General features: G+C 36.6%; 1 protein-coding gene across 1 annotated transcript; it reads right to left on the reverse strand.

Annotated features, from left to right (window-relative positions):
* Positions 1–1,411: 1,411 nt before the first annotated feature.
* LOC124116205 (protein PLANT CADMIUM RESISTANCE 1-like) lies at positions 1,412–20,469 on the reverse strand. Its single transcript, XM_046477460.2, has 3 exons — positions 20,127–20,469; positions 16,598–16,666; positions 1,412–1,648 (listed from the first exon to the last, which is right to left on the reverse strand). The coding sequence occupies exons 1-3, from the start codon at positions 20,334–20,336 to the stop codon at positions 1,607–1,609; spliced, it is 321 nt and encodes a 106-aa protein (XP_046333416.1). The 5' UTR covers positions 20,337–20,469; the 3' UTR covers positions 1,412–1,606.
* Between the last annotated feature and the right edge of the window lie 309 nt (positions 20,470–20,778).

Raw genomic sequence — 20,778 nt, forward strand, 5'->3', positions numbered from 1 at the left:
ACAAAGTCACTCAGTCCATGTTAAGTTTTGAAAACTTATATTGTGAGAAATAAAAATATGAAAATTTTGGTTTGTTTTTCTTTGTCAAATATGAGAAATCCAGATTGTTCCATCAACATAATTTGTACTGATACATATATTTTATCTTGGCTTGATTACCAATTGAAGTTGATTCCTTTTTATCTTTTGATATTTTATCTGTACTCATATCTGATCAAGACATTTTCAAACTATTCAGGATAAATGTATGAGTAGCTTCCTTTTGATATACAATTACCTTTCATCATACAGGATTAGGTGAGGGTGTTCAAGAAGTTGGTAGTTGTATCAATTCTTATATTTCTTCAATTTCATGCATTATTTATATTTATCAATTTTTAGTTTCCTTTTAACTTATTTTAAACAGTTCACACATTATTACTTTTGTAGTGCACGGTGCAATCTCAATCGTCAATAATCAGTTAAGTAAGTGATGTTTGAAGAACAAGTAAGTATCATCTGTCATTGTACACACTGAATAGGGTTATCGCCCCTTCTGAATTTTATTTTGACACACGAATTATTTTCATATTTAACATTGTAATATGTTAAAATGAAAATCATAGCAGAAAAAGTGTCTTTTGTCAACTGGACTCATGGCAAAACGATAGTGCGTTGTGCAGCAAACACCACTATGACACGTGAAAAAAACATGATCTCAATCTTGATCTAGAGTTCGCCCAGCCACGCATTGACTGAGCAATTTTGCAAAAGTACACTGACGTGTTTCATGTTATGCGGTTTTTTTACGATAGAAAACTTCTGTCATTGAATGTACTGTCACATTGTACCTATATGCCGACGAGGTTATGATAAAACAATCTATTTCTGAAATACGTATCTCGAAATGCACCTTTCGATTCACTTCCGGGATCCTGACAGCAAAATGCTAATTCCAGTGTATAACAGGCATATTTTAGTTGGACCTCATGATTTAATGTGAAATATCTTCTGTATTATATACAGAGGATACCATTTTTTGTTTGTTTGAAATGTCCATCAGTGAAATGCACAACATGCTGTCTATTCCCTATGAGCTGATGCGACTCTCACTGCATGGAGCTATGCTCTCCAAGCCTCGTTTTCGATCCAAGATGGCGAAAGTGTGAAAAAGGTCAATAGATGCCAACACTGACCTCGTTAACTCCGTCTGATGATGTAATGTTACAAACGCCTAATTTCAACACTCGCTTAACTCGAACGACATGTATTGATATCTCGATGTATACTTTCTATAGTCACAAAAAATCAAGTTAACGAGGTTTTAATTTTATATGAAAATAGTATGAGCAAAACAAGAGCATTCATGCTGAAAAATATATGAAGCCATAATTTGTTAAAAAGACATATGTCGTACATTTTTTGAAAATAATATATTACGTGTTTTACATTCGCAAATGTACACATTCAATGTAAATGTTATAAGTGCTTTACAAAATGTTCGAATGTTGGTCTCCTCGTAAAGTCAGTATGACCAACTTTCCAATATGCATGACCGTGCATAAATACTCAGCAGTCAGAAGACGGACGGAAGTGCATGTTGCTGAGTCGTCAGAGGTAACAGGCCCTACTCCCGTGCAATAGATTGCTGAGCCATACCTTCCACTTCCTGAAATAGAGAAATGAAACATCATGAATATTCCTCGTTCATTATCAGTAGTTTCACTCTTACGCGGGTAGTCACGAGGTATTTCAGGTAACCGAATTACCTGGGCACCCCCAGCACGAGCACCCACGTGCACTGTGACAGGGAACTTTGTTTGTTTTGTTTGTTTGTCGTTTAACGCCGCACTCAGCAATATTCCAGCTATATGACGGCGGTCTGTAAATAATCGACAATCCAGTGATTGGTATCATGAGCATCTATCCACGCAAGTGGGATACGATGACATATATCAGCCAACTCAGCGAGCCTGACCACCCGATCCCGTTAGTCTCCTCTTATGACAAGCATGGGTTGCTGAAGAACTCTTCTGGTCAAAATCTTCACGGGTCGACAAGAAACTGGTTATGAAGACAACCACAGGTCACTCCACGTGTTCCGCGAATAGGGGGAATTCAACATGAGTTTGTTCTCTGTCTAACGTATTAGTGATAAACAAAACAATTAACTCATATCGCCTCCTTTGATCTCCGATGTATCGTCTTGCCAAGCAGACCACCTCCGTGGTCTAGTGGTAGGGCGGAGAGCGGAAGGTCCGGGCTTCGATCCCCGGCCGCATCATACCAAAAGACGTTAAACGATGGTACTTGTTGTTACCCTGTCTGGCGCTCGGCATTAAGGGGCCAAAACAAGGACTGTTCGGCTCGGAGTCAGTATACTGTGTCTGAGTGGGGTATTCATGTTAAACTGCGGCATGATATCTCAGTGAGCTAGCACTATAAATCGGCATCAGTCCGGACTAGTACAAGCAAACACAAAACACGTACATGCACGTCGCTATATAAGTGCAATAATCTTGGACGCGACGTTAAACCCCATTTCACCTCACCTCACCTCTTGCAAAGCCCACTCTCAATATCAGCATTTTTTAAGTAGTGACTGTGTTCTTGAAAGAAAGTAAAGTCTGTGTATTAATTTAAAAATATCTTTCTAATATTTAACACAACCTCCGCTATATACCTGACTAAAACTAGTGTGTTTGCTTCAAACAATAAAAGCCGTTAGCCGTATGTGGGGACGGAGTAAGATAAAATGTCTATGTTGAGGTTGGAACCGCAGATGTACCTACCATGCTCTCGTGACAAGTTCAGAGTCTCATCCTTGATAATGTCACAAAATAAAGTGACATCACTCAGTTTACTTAAAGTACACATAGTTTATGAATTACAACTCCTGGACTACTTCAAGTTTGCACAGTCTTAAGTTACACATCGTTGAGGACATCTCGACTTTTTCACATGCCCATACGGATAACTCTGCCCCTGTGTAACAATGTCATTCCATACTTAACATGATGCCATGTATAGCTTTAATCCATTCCCTCGTCGCTATACATATTGACAAGATCACATAATGTCCGTAATTCGGGTCGATGAAAGACTATCTCTTGCAGATGTGTCCGAAGATGTTCTTCGGTGCGCTAGAACAATATGACCCTGTATATGATGAGTATATAACAATATGACCCTGTATATGATGAGTCTATAGCAATACGACCCTGTATATGATGAGTACATAACCATACGACCCTGTATATGATGAGTATATAGCAATACGACCCTGTATATGATGAGTACATAACCATACGACCCTGTATATGATGAGTATATAGCAATACGACCCTGTACATGATGAGTATATAACAATACGACCTTGTACATGATGAGTATGTAACAATACGACCTTGTACATGATGAATTTATAACAATACGACCTTGTTCATGATGAGTATATAACAATACGACCTTGTACATGATGAGTATGTAACAATACGACCTTGTGCATGATGAATTTATAACAATACGACCTTTTACATGATGAGTATGTAACAATACGACCTTGTACATGATGAGTATGTAACAATACGACCTTGTACATGATGAGTATATAAAAATACGACCTTGTACATGATGAGTATATAACAATACGACCTTGTTCATGATGAGTATATAACAATACGACCTTGTTCATGATGAGTATATAGCAATACGACCTTGTACATGATGAGTATATAACAATACGACCTTGTACATGATGAGTATGTAACAATACGACCTTGTATATGATGACTTTATAACAATACCAGCATGTACATGATGAGTATATAACAATACGACCATGTACATGATGAGTATATAACAATACGACCTTGTACATGATGAGTATATAACAATACGACCTTGTACATGCTGCGTATACAACAATACGACCTTGTACACCATGACTTTAGAACAATAAGACCTTGTATACCATGACTATAGAACAATACGACCTTGTATACCTTGACCACATGACACTATTATTATCTGACTATTGTTTCAGATATAATATATCTCGACTATTTTATGAGTTCTGATGGATCACGACTATTGTGTCAGATATGATACATCTCGACAAATGTATGAGTTCTAATGCATCACGAATATTGTGTCAGATATGTTATATCTCGATTATTGTATGAGTTCTGACGCATCACGACTATTTTTTCAGATATGATATATCTGGACTATTGTATGAGTTCTGATGCATCACGACAAATGTAGTAGATATGATATATCTCGACTATTGAATGGGTTCTGATGCATCACGACAAATGTAGTAGATATGATATATCTCGACTACTGTATGAGTTCTGATGCATCACGACTATTGCATTAGACATGAAATATCACAACTATTATATTAAATCTGATACATCTCGACTTATGTATGAGTTCTGATGCATCACGAATATTGTGTCAGATATGATACATCTCGAATATTGTATGAGTTCTGATGCATCACGACTTTTGTTTCAGATATGATATATCTCGAATATTGTATGAGTTCTGATGCATCACGACAAATGTAGTAGACATGATATATCTCGACTATTGAATGAGTTCTGATGCATCACGACAAATGTAGTAGATATGATATATCTCGACTACTGTATGAGTTCTGATGCATCACGACTATTGTGTCAGATATGATATATCTCAACTATTGTATGAGTTCTGATGCATCACGACTATTGTGTCAGATATGATACATCTCGAATATTGTATGAGTTCTGATGCATCACGACAAATGTAGTAGATATGATATATCTCGACTATTGAATGAATTCTGATGCATCACGACAAATGTAGTAGATATGATATATCTCGACTACTGTATGAGTTCTGATGCATCACGACTATTGTGTCAGATATGATATATCTCGACTACTGTATGAGTTATGATGCATCATGACAAATGTAGTAGATATGATATATCTCGACTATTGAATGAGTTCTGATGCATCACGACAAATGTAGTAGATATGATATATCTCGACTACTGTATGAGTTCTGATGCATCACGACTATTGTGTCAGATATGATATATCTCGACTATTGTATGACTTCTGATGCATCACGACTATTCTGTCAGATATGATACATCTCGAATATTGTTTGAGTTCTGATGCATCACGAATATTGTGTCAAATATGATATATCTCGACTACTGTATGAGTTCTGATGCATCACGACTATTGTGTCAGATATGATATATCTCAACTATTGTATGAGTTCTGATGCATCATGACTATTGTGTCAGATATGATACATCTCGAATATTGTATGAGTTCTGATGCATCATGACAAATGTAGTAGATATGATATATCTCGACTATTGAATGAGTTCTGATGCATCATGACAAATGTAGTAGATATGATATATCTCGACTACTGTATGAGTTATGATGCATCACGACTATTGTGTCAGATATGTTATATCTCGATTATTGTATGAGTTCTGACGCATCACGACTATTTTTTCAGATATGATATATCTGGACTATTGTATGAGTTCTGATGCATCACGACAAATGTAGTAGATATGATATATCTCGACTATTGAATGGGTTCTGATGCATCACGACAAATGTAGTAGATATGATATATCTCGACTACTGTATGAGTTCTGATGCATCACGACTATTGCATTAGACATGAAATATCACAACTATTATATTAAATCTGATACATCTCGACTTATGTATGAGTTCTGATGCATCACGAATATTGTGTCAGATATGATACATCTCGAATATTGTATGAGTTCTGATGCATCACGACTTTTGTTTCAGATATGATATATCTCGAATATTGTATGAGTTCTGATGCATCACGACAAATGTAGTAGACATGATATATCTCGACTATTGAATGAGTTCTGATGCATCACGACAAATGTAGTAGATATGATATATCTCGACTACTGTATGAGTTCTGATGCATCACGACTATTGTGTCAGATATGATATATCTCAACTATTGTATGAGTTCTGATGCATCACGACTATTGTGTCAGATATGATACATCTCGAATATTGTATGAGTTCTGATGCATCACGACAAATGTAGTAGATATGATATATCTCGACTATTGAATGAATTCTGATGCATCACGACAAATGTAGTAGATATGATATATCTCGACTACTGTATGAGTTCTGATGCATCACGACTATTGTGTCAGATATGATATATCTCGACTACTGTATGAGTTATGATGCATCATGACAAATGTAGTAGATATGATATATCTCGACTATTGAATGAGTTCTGATGCATCACGACAAATGTAGTAGATATGATATATCTCGACTACTGTATGAGTTCTGATGCATCACGACTATTGTGTCAGATATGATATATCTCGACTATTGTATGACTTCTGATGCATCACGACTATTCTGTCAGATATGATACATCTCGAATATTGTTTGAGTTCTGATGCATCACGAATATTGTGTCAAATATGATATATCTCGACTACTGTATGAGTTCTGATGCATCACGACTATTGTGTCAGATATGATATATCTCAACTATTGTATGAGTTCTGATGCATCATGACTATTGTGTCAGATATGATACATCTCGAATATTGTATGAGTTCTGATGCATCATGACAAATGTAGTAGATATGATATATCTCGACTATTGAATGAGTTCTGATGCATCATGACAAATGTAGTAGATATGATATATCTCGACTACTGTATGAGTTATGATGCATCACGACTATTGTGTCAGATATGTTATATCTCGATTATTGTATGAGTTCTGACGCATCACGACTATTTTTTCAGATATGATATATCTCGACTATTGTATGAGTTCTGATGCATCACGACAAATGTAGTAGATATGATATATCTCGACTATTGAATGGGTTCTGATGCATCACGACAAATGTAGTAGATATGATATATCTCGACTACTGTATGAGTTCTGATGCATCACGACTATTGCATTAGACATGAAATATCACAACTATTATATTAAATCTGATACATCTCGACTTATGTATGAGTTCTGATGCATCACGAATATTGTGTCAGATATGATACATCTCGACTATTGTATGAGTTCTGATGCATCACGACTTTTGTTTCAGATATGATATATCTCGAATATTGTATGAGTTCTGATGCATCACGACTATTGTGTCAGATATGATACATCTCGAATATTGTATGAGTTCTGATGCATCACGACAAATGTAGTAGATATGATATATCTTGACTATTGAATGAGTTCTGATGCATCACGACAAATGTAGTAGATATGATATATCTCGACTACTGTATGAGTTCTGATGCATCACGACTATTGTGTCAGATATGATATATCTCGACTACTGTATGAGTTATGATGCATCATGACAAATGTAGTAGATATGATATATCTCGACTATTGAATGAGTTCTGATGCATCACGACAAATGTAGTAGATATGATATATCTCGACTACTGTATGAGTTCTGATGCATCACGACTATTGTGTCAGATATGATATATCTCGACTATTGTATGAGTTCTGATGCATCACGACTATTCTGTCAGATATGATACATCTCGAATATTGTATGAGTTCTGATGCATCACAAATATTGTGTCAAATATGATATATCTCGACTACTGTATGAGTTCTGATGCATCATGACAAATGTAGTTGATGTGATATATCTCGACTATTGTATGAGTTCTGATGCATCACGACTATTGGGTCAGTTATTACACATCTCGACTATTTATCAGTTCTGATGCATCACGACAAATGTAGTAGATATGATATATCTCGATTATTGAATGAGTTCTGATGCATCACGACAAATGTAGTAGATATGATTAGCTCGACTACTGTATGAGTTCTGATGCATCACGACTATTGTGTCAGATATAATATATCTCGACTATTGTATGAGTTCTGATGCATCACGACTATTCTGTCAGGTATGATACATCTCGAATATTGTATGAGTTCTGATGCATCACGAATATTGTGTCAAATATGATATATCTCGACTACTGTATGAGTTCTGATGCATCACGACTATTGTGTCAGATATGATATATCTCAACTATTGTATGAGTTCTGATGCATCACGACTATTGTGTCAGATATGATACATCTCGAATATTGTATGAGTTCTGATGCATCACGACAAATGTAGTAGATATGATATATCTCGACTATTGAATGAGTTCTGATGCATCACGACAAATGTAGTAGATATGATATATCTCGACTACTGTATGAGTTATGATGCATCACGACTATTGTGTCAGATATGTTATATCTCGATTATTGTATGAGTTCTGACGCATCACGACTATTTTTTCAGATATGATATATCTGGACTATTGTATGAGTTCTGATGCATCACGACAAATGTAGTAGATATGATATATCTCGACTATTGAATGGGTTCTGATGCATCACGACAAATGTAGTAGATAAGATATATCTCGACTACTGTATGAGTTCTGATGCATCACGACTATTGCATTAGACATGAAATATCACAACTATTATATTAAATCTGATACATCTCGACTTATGTATGAGTTCTGATGCATCACGAATATTGTGTCAGATATGATACATCTCGACTATTGTATGAGTTCTGATGCATCACGACTTTTGTTTCAGATATGATATATCTCGAATATTGTATGAGTTCTGATGCATCACGACAAATGTAGTAGATATGATATATCTCGACTATTGAATGAGTTCTGATGCATCACGACAAATGTAGTAGATATGATATATCTCGACTACTGTATGAGTTCTGATGCATCACGACTATTGTGTCAGATATGTTATATCTCGATTATTGTATGAGTTCTGACGCATCACGACTATTTTTTCAGATATGATATATCTGGACTATTGTATGAGTTCTGATGCATCACGACAAATGTAGTAGATATGATATATCTCGACTATTGAATGGGTTCTGATGCATCACGACAAATGTAGTAGATAAGATATATCTCGACTACTGTATGAGTTCTGATGCATCACGACTATTGCATTAGACATGAAATATCACAACTATTATATTAAATCTGATACATCTCGACTTATGTATGAGTTCTGATGCATCACGAATATTGTGTCAGATATGATACATCTCGACTATTGTATGAGTTCTGATGCATCACGACTTTTGTTTCAGATATGATATATCTCGAATATTGTATGAGTTCTGATGCATCACGACAAATGTAGTAGATATGATATATCTCGACTATTGAATGAGTTCTGATGCATCACGACAAATGTAGTAGATATGATATATCTCGACTACTGTATGAGTTCTGATGCATCACGACTATTGTGTCAGATATGATATATCTCAACTATTGTATGAGTTCTGATGCATCACGACTATTGTGTCAGATATGCTACATCTCGAATATTGTATGAGTTCTGATGCATCACGACAAATGTAGTAGATATGATATATCTCGACTATTGAATGAGTTCTGATGCATCACGACAAATGTAGTAGATATGATATATCTCGACTACTGTATGAGTTCTGATGCATCACGACTATTGTGTCAGATATGATATATCTCGACTACTGTATGAGTTATGATGCATCATGACAAATGTAGTAGATATGATATATCTCGACTATTGAATGAGTTCTGATGCATCACGACAAATGTAGTAGATATGATATATCTCGACTACTGTATGAGTTCTGATGCATCACGAATATTGTGTCAGATATGATATATCTCGACTATTGTATGACTTCTGATGCATCACGACTATTCTGTCAGATATGATACATCTCGAATATTGTATGAGTTCTGATGCATCACGAATATTGTGTCAAATATGATATATCTCGACTACTGTATGAGTTCTGATGCATCACGACTATTGTGTCAGATATGATATATCTCAACTATTGTATGAGTTCTGATGCATCACGACTATTGTGTCAGATATGATACATCTCGAATATTGTATGAGTTCTGATGCATCACGACAAATGTAGTAGATATGATATATCTCGACTATTGAATGAGTTCTGATGCATCACGACAAATGTAGTAGATATGATATATCTCGACTACTGTATGAGTTATGATGCATCACGACTATTGTGTCAGATATGATATATCTCGACTACTGTATGAGTTATGATGCATCATGACAAATGTAGTAGATATGATATATCTCGACTATTGAATGAGTTCTGATGCATCACGACAAATGTAGTAGATATGATATATCTCGACTACTGTATGAGTTCTGATGCATCACGACTATTGTGTCAGATATGATATATCTCGACTATTGTATGAGTTCTGATGCATCACGACTATTCTGTCAGATATGATACATCTCGAATATTGTATGAGTTCTGATGCATCACGAATATTGTGTCAAATATGATATATCTCGACTACTGTATGAGTTCTGATGCATCATGACAAATGTAGTTGATGTGATATATCTCGACTATTGTATGAGTTCTGATGCATCACGACTATTGGGTCAGATATGATACATCTCGACTATTTATCAGTTCTGATGCATCACGACAAATGTAGTAGATATGATATATCTCGATTATTGAATGAGTTCTGATGCATCACGACAAATGTAGTAGATATGATTAGCTCGACTACTGTATGAGTTCTGATGCATCACGAATATTGTGTCAGATATGATATATCTCGACTACTGTATGAGTTATGATGCATCATGACAAATGTAGTAGATGTGATATATCTCGACTATTGAATGAGTTCTGATGCATCACGAATATTGTGTCAGATATGATATATCTCGACTATTGCATGAGTTCTGATGCATCACGACTATTGTGTCAGATATAATATATCTCGACTATTGTATGAGTTCTGATGCATCACGACTATTCTGTCAGATATGATACATCTCGAATATTGTATGAGTTCTGATGCATCACGAGTATTGTGTCAAATATGATATATCTCGACTACTGTATGAGTTCTGATGCATCACGACTATTGTGTCAGATATGATATATCTCAACTATTGTATGAGTTCTGATGCATCACGACTATTGTGTCAGATATGATACATCTCGAATATTGTATGAGTTCTGATGCATCACGACAAATGTAGTAGATATGATATATCTCGACTATTGAATGAGTTCTGATGCATCACGACAAATGTAGTAGATATGATATATCTCGACTACTGTATGAGTTCTGATGCATCACGACTATTGTGTCAGATATGTTATATCTCGATTATTGTATGAGTTCTGACGCATCACGACTATTTTTTCAGATATGATATATCTGGACTATTGTATGAGTTCTGATGCATCACGACAAATGTAGTAGATATGATATATCTCGACTATTGAATGGGTTCTGATGCATCACGACAAATGTAGTAGATATGATATATCTCGACTACTGTATGAGTTCTGATGCATCACGACTATTGCATTAGACATGAAATATCACAACTATTATATTAAATCTGATACATCTCGACTTATGTATGAGTTCTGATGCATCACGAATATTGTGTCAGATATGATACATCTCGACTATTGTATGAGTTCTGATGCATCACGACTTTTGTTTCAGATATGATATATCTCGAATATTGTATGAGTTCTGATGCATCACGACAAATGTAGTAGATATGATATATCTCGACTATTGAATGAGTTCTGATGCATCACGACAAATGTAGTAGATATGATATATCTCGACTACTGTATGAGTTCTGATGCATCACGACTATTGTGTCAGATATGATATATCTCGACTATTGTATGAGTTCTGATGCATCACGACTATTCTGTCAGATATGATACATGTCGAATATTGTATGAGTTCTGATGCATCACGAATATTGTGTCAAATATGATATATCTCGACTACTGTATGAGTTCTGATGCATCATGACAAATGTAGTTGATGTGATATATCTCGACTATTGTATGAGTTCTGATGCATCACGACTATTGGGTCAGATATGATACATCTCGACTATTTATCAGTTCTGATGCATCACGACAAATGTAGTAGATATGATATATCTCGATTATTGAATGAGTTCTGATGCATCACGACAAATGTAGTAGATATGATTAGCTCGACTACTGTATGAGTTCTGATGCATCACGAATATTGTGTCAGATATGATATATCTCGACTACTGTATGAGTTATGATGCATCATGACAAATGTAGTAGATGTGATATATCTCGACTATTGAATGAGTTCTGATGCATCACGAATATTGTGTCAGATATGATATATCTCGACTATTGCATGAGTTCTGATGCATCACGACTATTGTGTCAGATATGATATATCTCGACTATTGAATGAGTTCTGATGCATCACGACAAATGTAGTAGATATGATATATCTCGACTACTGTATGAGTTCTGATGCATCACGACTATTGTGTCAGATATGATATATCTCGACTACTGTATGAGTTATGATGCATCACGACAAATGTAGTAGATATGATATATCTCGACTATTGAATGAGTTCTAATGCATCACGACAAATGTAGTAGATATGATATATCTCGACTACTGTATGAGTTCTGATGCATCACGACTATTGTGTCAGATATGATTTATCTCGACTACTGTATGAGTTCCAATGCATCATGACAAATGTAGTAGATAAGATATATCTCGATTATTGCATGAATTCTGATGCATCACGACTATTGTGTCAGATATGATATATCTCGACTATTGTATGAGTTCTGATGCATCACGACTATTGTGTCAGATATGATATATCTCGACTATTGAATGAGTTCTGATGCATCACGACAAATGTAGTAGATATGATATATCTCGACTACTGTATGAGTTCTGATGCATCACGACTATTGTGTCAGATATGATATATCTCGACTACTGTATGAGTTCTGATGCATCACGACAAATGTAGTAGATATGATATATCTCGACTATTGAATGAGTTCTGATGCATCACGACAAATGTAGTAGACATGATATATCTCGACTACTGTATGAGTTCTGATGCATCACGACAAATGTAGTAGATATGATATATCTCGACTACTGTATGAGTTCTGATGCATCACGACTATTGTGTCAGATATGATATATCTCGACTACTGTATGAGTTCTGATGCATCACGACAAATGTAGTAGATATGATACATCTCGACTATTGAATGAGTTCTGATACATCACGACTATTGTGTCAGATATGATACATCTCGACTATTGTATGAGTTCTGATGCATCACAAATATTGTGTCAAATATGATATATCTCGACTACTGTATGAGTTATGATGCATCATGACAAATGTAGTAGATGTGATATATCTCGACTATTGTATGAGTTCTGATGCATCACGACTATTGGGTCAGATATGATACATCTCGACTATTTATCAGTTCTGATGCATCACGACAAATGTAGTAGATATGATATATCTCGACTATTGAATGAGTTCTGATGCATCACGCCAAATGTAGTAGATGTGATATATCTCGACTTTTGAATGAGTTCTGATGCATCACGACAAATGTAGTAGATATGATATATCTCAACTACTGTATCAGTTCTGTTGCATCACGACTATTGTGTGAGATATGATATATCTCGACTACTGTATGAGTTATGATGCATCACGACTATTGTGTCAGATATGATATATCTCGACTACTGTATGAGTTCTGATGCATCATGACAAATGCAGTAGATATGATATATCTCGACTATTGAATGAGTTCTGATGCATCACGACTATTGTGTCAGATATGATACATCTCGACTATTGAATGAGTTCTGATGCATCACGACAAATGTAGTAGATATGACATATCTCGACTACTGTATGAGTTCTGATGCATCAGGACAAATGTAGTAGATATGATCTATCTCGACTATTGAATGAGTTCTGATGCATCACGACAAATGTAGTAGATATGATATATCTCGATTATTTCATGAGTTCTGATGCATCACGACAAATGTAGTAGATATGATATATCTCGACTACTGTATGAGTTATGATGCATCACGACTATTGTGTCAGATATGATACATCTCGACTATTGTATGAGTTCTGATGCATCATGACAAATGTAGTAGATATGATATATCTCGACTATTGAATGAGTTCTGATGCATCACGACAAATGTAGTAGATATGATATATCTCGACTACTGTATGAGTTCTGATGCATCATGACAAATGTAGTAGATATGATATATCTCGACTATTGAATGAGTTCTGATACATCACGACTATTGTGTCAGATATGATACATCTCGACTATTGTATGAGTTCTGATGCATCACGACAAATGTAGTAGATATGATATATCTCAACTACTGTATCAGTTCTGTTGCATCACGACTATTGTGTGAGATATGATATATCTCGACTACTGTATGAGTTATGATGCATCACGACTATTGTGTCAGATATGATATATCTCGACTACTGTATGAGTTCTGATGCATCATGACAAATGCAGTAGATATGATATATCTCGACTATTGAATGAGTTCTGATGCATCACGACTATTGTGTCAGATATGATACATCTCGACTATTGAATGAGTTCTGATGCATCACGACAAATGTAGTAGATATGACATATCTCGACTACTGTATGAGTTCTGATGCATCAGGACAAATGTAGTAGATATGATCTATCTCGACTATTGAATGAGTTCTGATGCATCACGACAAATGTAGTAGATATGATATATCTCGATTATTTAATGAGTTCTGATGCATCACGACAAATGTAGTAGATATGATATATCTCGACTACTGTATGAGTTATGATGCATCACGACTATTGTGTCAGATATGATACATCTCGACTATTGTATGAGTTCTGATGCATCATGACAAATGTAGTAGATATGATATATCTCGACTATTGAATGAGTTCTGATGCATCACGACAAATGTAGTAGATATGATATATCTCGACTACTGTATGAGTTCTGATGCATCACGACTATTGCATTAGACATGAAATATCACAACTATTATATTATATCTGATACATTTCGACTTATGTATGAGTTCTGATGCATCACGAATATTGTGTCAGATATGATATATCTCGACTATTGTATGAGTTCTGATGCATCACGAATTTTGTTTCAGATATGATATATCTAGACTTTTGTATGAGTTCTGCTGCATCACGACTATTGTGTCAGATATGATACATCTCGAATATTGTATGAGTTCTGATGCATCACGAATATTGTGTCAGATATGATATATCTCGACTACTGTATGAGTTATGATGCATCATGACAAATGTAGTAGATGTGATATATCTCGACTATTGAATGAGTTCTGATGCATCACGACTATTGTGTCAGAAATGATACATCTCGACTACTGTATGAGTTCTGATGCATCACGACTATTGTGTCAGATATAATATATCTCGACTACTGTATGAGTTCTGATGCATCATGACAAATGTAGTAGATATGATATATCTCGACTATTGAATGAGTTCTGATACATCACGACTATTGTGTCAGATATGATACATCTCGACTATTGTATGAGTTCTGATGCATCACGACAAATGTAGTAGATATGATATATCTCGACTATTGAATGAGTTCTGATGCATCACGACAAATGTAGTAGATGTGATATATCTCGACTATTGAATGAGTTCTGATGCGTCACGACAAATGTAGTAGATGTGATATATCTCAACTACTGTATGAGTTCTGATGCATCACGACTATTGTGTGAGATATGATATATCTCGACTACTGTATGAGTTATGATGCATCACGACTATTGTGTCAGATATGATATATCTCGACTACTGTATGAGTTCTGATGCATCATGACAAATGTAGTAGATATGATATATCTCGACTATTGAATGAGTTCTGATACATCACGACTATTGTGTCAGATATGATACATCTCGACTATTGTATGAGTTCTGATGCATCACGACAAATGTAGTAGATATGATATATCTCGACTATTGAATGAGTTCTGATGCATCACGACAAATGTAGTAGATGTGATATATCTCAACTACTGTATGAGTTCTGATGCATCACGACTATTGTGTGAGATATGATATATCTCGACTACTGTATGAGTTATGATGCATCACGACTATTGTGTCAGATATGATATATCTCGACTACTGTATGAGTTCTGATGCATCATGACAAATGCAGTAGATATGATATATCTCGACTATTGTATGAGTTCTGATGCATCACGACTATTGTGTCAGATATGATACATCTCGACTATTGAATGAGTTCTGATTCATCACGACAAATGTAGTAGATATGATATATCTCGACTACTGTATGAGTTCTAATGCATCACGACAAATGTAGTAGATATGATATATCTCGACTACTGTATGAGTTCTGATGCATCACGACTATTATGTTACATCTGATACAGCACGACTCTTGTATTTTACCTGGAAAATACAATTTATGTTTTCGGTTATATCATTCCCATGACATACCTCACTCACAGATTTACTCACTCACGAACCCAAGAGACCTACCTGGCCCTCCTGTACTAAAGTACACAGCGTGCAGAACATGATCAGTACACAATCTCCAATACAGCTGCCCTGAAACATACAATACAGAACACAGTTAGAGTGAAAAAGGACACTTTGTAGGAGCGACTGCCACTGCGACTTTTCTGAGTCAGGGGTTGGCATCATACCTGTCATACATATTCTTACCATAGATATTCCTATCATACATGTAGATTTTCCTGACATCTATATTCCTATCAAAGATATTCCTATCATAATTTTACAATTTCCTGACATAGGTATTCCTTTCGTACATGTACACGTTCCTGGCGGTCATGTCCCTACAATAGATATTCCTATCACACATGTCTATTCTTCTGACGTAGATATTCCTATCAAAGATATTCTTATCATACATGTAAATTTGTAGACATGAAAAAGAAACATGTATGCTCAGCACCAAAACTATCTATTTGTCCATGTAACGCAGGGGTGGCCAGGGAGTCCAGTATAAGCCACTGTAATTTGCTGTCCTCAGTTACCCCTTCAGGCGTGGCAGCATCCTCGGATCATGGGTTCCAATCCTAGATTTGTTTGCAGATAATTGTGTCCAGGTTTGTCAGCACCTCAGACTCACTCACAGGTTCCACCCAAGTGATAAACGTCTTTACTTCTAGGAGTACTTTGTACTGGCACTCTGCTCCGCTGTGTGTACTAAAACCTTTCAAAGTAATATACTTTGTACACGCGCTAATGCATTTGATGACGCTTGAACTTCATGATAAATCAATTGTTAATTTAGTACATTGTTTCCAACATTCGGTTTATAATTGTGCATTAATCTGTTTATGATACCTTTAAGGCGACGAAAAGCATTACGTTGTCTTACGCTGGACTGAATTAAGAATGCTAACTAGCTGAGAAGCGCATTGGCCATGACAGTGTTTTGTTCTGTAGCAACAACACAACACACAACAGTGTTATTTTAAGAAGAAAATCGACAGACTTGCATGTAATTCAATATCGAAGTTGCTGTCGATGACAACGTTGCAGCCGCCTCTGACGTCTATTGTGGTGTGTTGTCTGTCACCAGGGTCATCTGGTGTACAACAGTTCTTTAAGTTCAAAACGTGCAGTAACAAAATATTCTTTGTGTGTGTGTGTGTGTGTGTGTGTGTGTTTGTGTGTGTGTGTGTGTGTGTGTGTGTGTGTGTGTGTGTGTGTGTGTGTGTGTGTGTGTGTGTGTGTGTGTGTGTGTGTGTGTGTGTGTGTGTGTGTGTGTGTGTGTGTGTGAGGGTGTGTGAGGGTGTCTGGGGTGGGGGTGGGGGGAGGGTGTGTGTGTGAATGGGGGTGGGGGGGTGACAGTGGGGGGGGGGGGGGGTCGGGGGGAGGGTGTTTGCAATTGTGTGTGTGGGGGGGGGATGTGATTCACAGTAAATGTCCCATGCTGCAATGTCGATGGCAATTCATATCACTTCGACTGTGTAGTTATTCTTTTTACACTTTGTAAGAGCATGATATTGCTGTATTTGCATGATACTCTCCCAAGGCAATTGTAGAGAGTAAGGATTTTATATATATCTTAGCACTTGACAAAACTATTTCAGGAACAAAAGAAAATATTCTTAAAATATAATCTTGTTGTTGTATTAATAGTAACCGTAGTGATACCAAGAATATTAGTAGTTGAAGTAGGAAATAGTTTTTTGCAGTTGTTGTATAAGAAGTAGTTTCAGTTGTAATTTTAGTTACTGTAGTATAAGTATAAGTAGTAGTAGTAGTAGTAGTACTAGTAGTAGTAGTAGTAGTAGTAGTTGTTGTTGTTGTTGTTGTTGTTGTACTGCTAACAGCTGTAATAGATGTTGTAGTGCTAATGAGTGAGTGACTTTGGTTTTATGCCGCTTATATCATTATTCCCGCAATATCACGGCGGGGGACACCAGAAATGGACTTCACACATTGTACCCATGTCGGGAATCGAACCCGTTTCTTCGGCGTGACGAGCAGACGCTTTAGTCACAAAGCTACCCGACCGGTAGATGTAGATGTAGTAGTTGTTGTTGTGCTAGTCGTTGTTGTTGTCTACACCGCAATGTAATCCAATCTGAGTGACGTGTATAAAGCAGTACAGGAACTGTAGTTCATACATCGGCTGCCAATACAGCACATCAGAATATTTGTGGACACATGTCTTGAGCGGACGTCAAGGGTTTCGAGTGAGCTAAATGTCTACTAATACACGTATGAGACCGATAGTGATGCCACTGTCACTGAGGGGAGTGAAGTATTAAATGGTATCTCAACAAATGATCTTACATAGTGTCCCACAATTGTTATTTATCCCCATAGTATATATACAGTCAAATAAACAATGAGAGAATACGTGAGCGAGTGAGTATGAGCTTACGCCGCTTTTAGCAATATCATGGCGGGGGACACCAGCATTAAGCTTCACACATTGACCCCATGTCGTGTATCGAACCTGGGTCTTCGGCGTGACGAGCGAACGCTTTAACCACCAGGGTCCGCCCCTCCATAAACAATGGGTGAAATGGGTCTTAACGTCGGGTTCCGGGGTGTTACACAGCGACGTGTTTGTATAGCCTGTGTGTGCCTGCGAGCTGGGGGTTGTTGCGTGCAGCTTTAGTCTCTTCTTACATGTATTATTGAATAGTTCAACCAACCGACAAATGCAGTTATATGATAAACATAGCAAAAACATGCATTAATATACTCACATTTAGTTTATATATTATTATGTCTTAGTACACATTCCATTGAGCACAGAACGTGTTTCACGGCAGCTGTTAGGGGTATGGAAAATGGTGGACGATGAAAACGTATCCCTTCAACTGTATTCGAGAGTATTTTAATGGGAATAAATGGACTTCCGCAGAGGACAACGTCATGTGAGAGTCCATCGATATAAACCAGTAACTCATATATCGATCCCTGTAGGATTGAGAGTGCTAGTATTTGCTTCTTAGTCGAATGCGTGACTGACTCGCCGGCTCAACATGATCATTGTCATATTTTATACATCAGATGCGTGCAGACAGGATGCGGGGTTGTGAAGTGTTTTATATTATTGTGTGGAGTAGTCAGCGTTTCAGAAGTCAATAATACCACATGTTTCCTATGGATGTTTGTGATTAAAGGGAAATTATAGTAGTACATGACTGGATCCGTATTATGTTTTTTGTCACACATTTTGTTTTGTTGGTACCCATTCTATCAACATTTTGCAATAGTCCAGCTACTTCGCGGAAAATAACACACTTACGATGAAACATTTTCAATAAACACATGCTCTTTGATTCTTTAGAAAGAGCGGACACGGTAAATCACTTTTTCAAAGGTGAAGTATATATGTTTAAGAGAAATAAAACGTATAGTCACGATATTACACACTCCTATGAAAACCGAAAAGATATTTTTTATCACGAATCGTCGAAACTAATATCCCTTTATCGAAATTGCCGGAAGAACAACAATATATGTTATATTTCCTGAAACAGCTCAGATGAGCTGCACCAGAACCCTTACTTACTTCAATGCCTTTTGCCTGCCTGATCTTCCCTCTGACCATCGTCATTGACCACAGTCCCACGCACGTCATGGAGAGAAAGCCGTACAGGCAGCAGCTCTCCCCCACGGCTTCGGCGTTCCTTCCCGCCGTCACACAAGGCACAAAGTAGGTGATGATACAGATACCGAAATTATCAAAACATCCACACAAGCCATGCTGCCATTCACCCATGGTGTATTATACTCGTAGCTTGCTGGTAGAGATGAGTACTTATCCCCCTGTGTTATCTCCCTCGTCTTCGACTGGGTCTATTGTTAACCCTCTGCCAGACCTGTGGCATCAGTGGTGCAGATGATAACAGTGGCGTTGCTGTTGTCACTGACAACCTTTGTAAATAGAAGATGTGATTGGACAGTGAAAACTTGTTGTCTGACAATTGCAGGATTTCTTTTGTTTAACGTTTCCCCTGTTTGCATCTTTCCGCTTCATCAATACCTGCTGTCGACCATATCCACAGGAGGTTGGAGAATAATGGACGCGTTCTTTGTAGAGAAATCGAACTTCTTAATATTTTATGATGGCATAGTTTTTGTTAATTCTTACGAATGAATATTATAAATTGTTCAAGGCTGGAGCGTCGCGATGGAATAGGATGTAGATTCCCCTTTGAGGA

The sequence above is a fragment of the Haliotis rufescens genome, unplaced genomic scaffold (genome assembly GCF_023055435.1).
Source record: "Haliotis rufescens isolate VD_foot unplaced genomic scaffold, xgHalRufe1.0.p SCAF_10, whole genome shotgun sequence".
NCBI lineage: Eukaryota > Metazoa > Mollusca > Gastropoda > Lepetellida > Haliotidae > Haliotis > Haliotis rufescens.

What these genes read in the sequence shown, in the direction of transcription:
- LOC124116205 (XM_046477460.2), bottom strand. Translation starts at nt 20,336, where the DNA reads ATGGGTGAATGGCAGCATGGCTTGTGTGGATGTTTTGATAATTTCGGT. An exon ending in GGCAGGCAAAAGGCATTGAA is followed by an intron (nt 16,667 to 20,126) that starts GTAAGTAAGGGT and finishes TGTATGTTTCAG; the next exon opens with GGCAGCTGTATTGGAGATTG. An exon ending in CTTTAGTACAGGAGGGCCAG is followed by an intron (nt 1,649 to 16,597) that starts GTAGGTCTCTTG and finishes TCTCTATTTCAG; the next exon opens with GAAGTGGAAGGTATGGCTCA.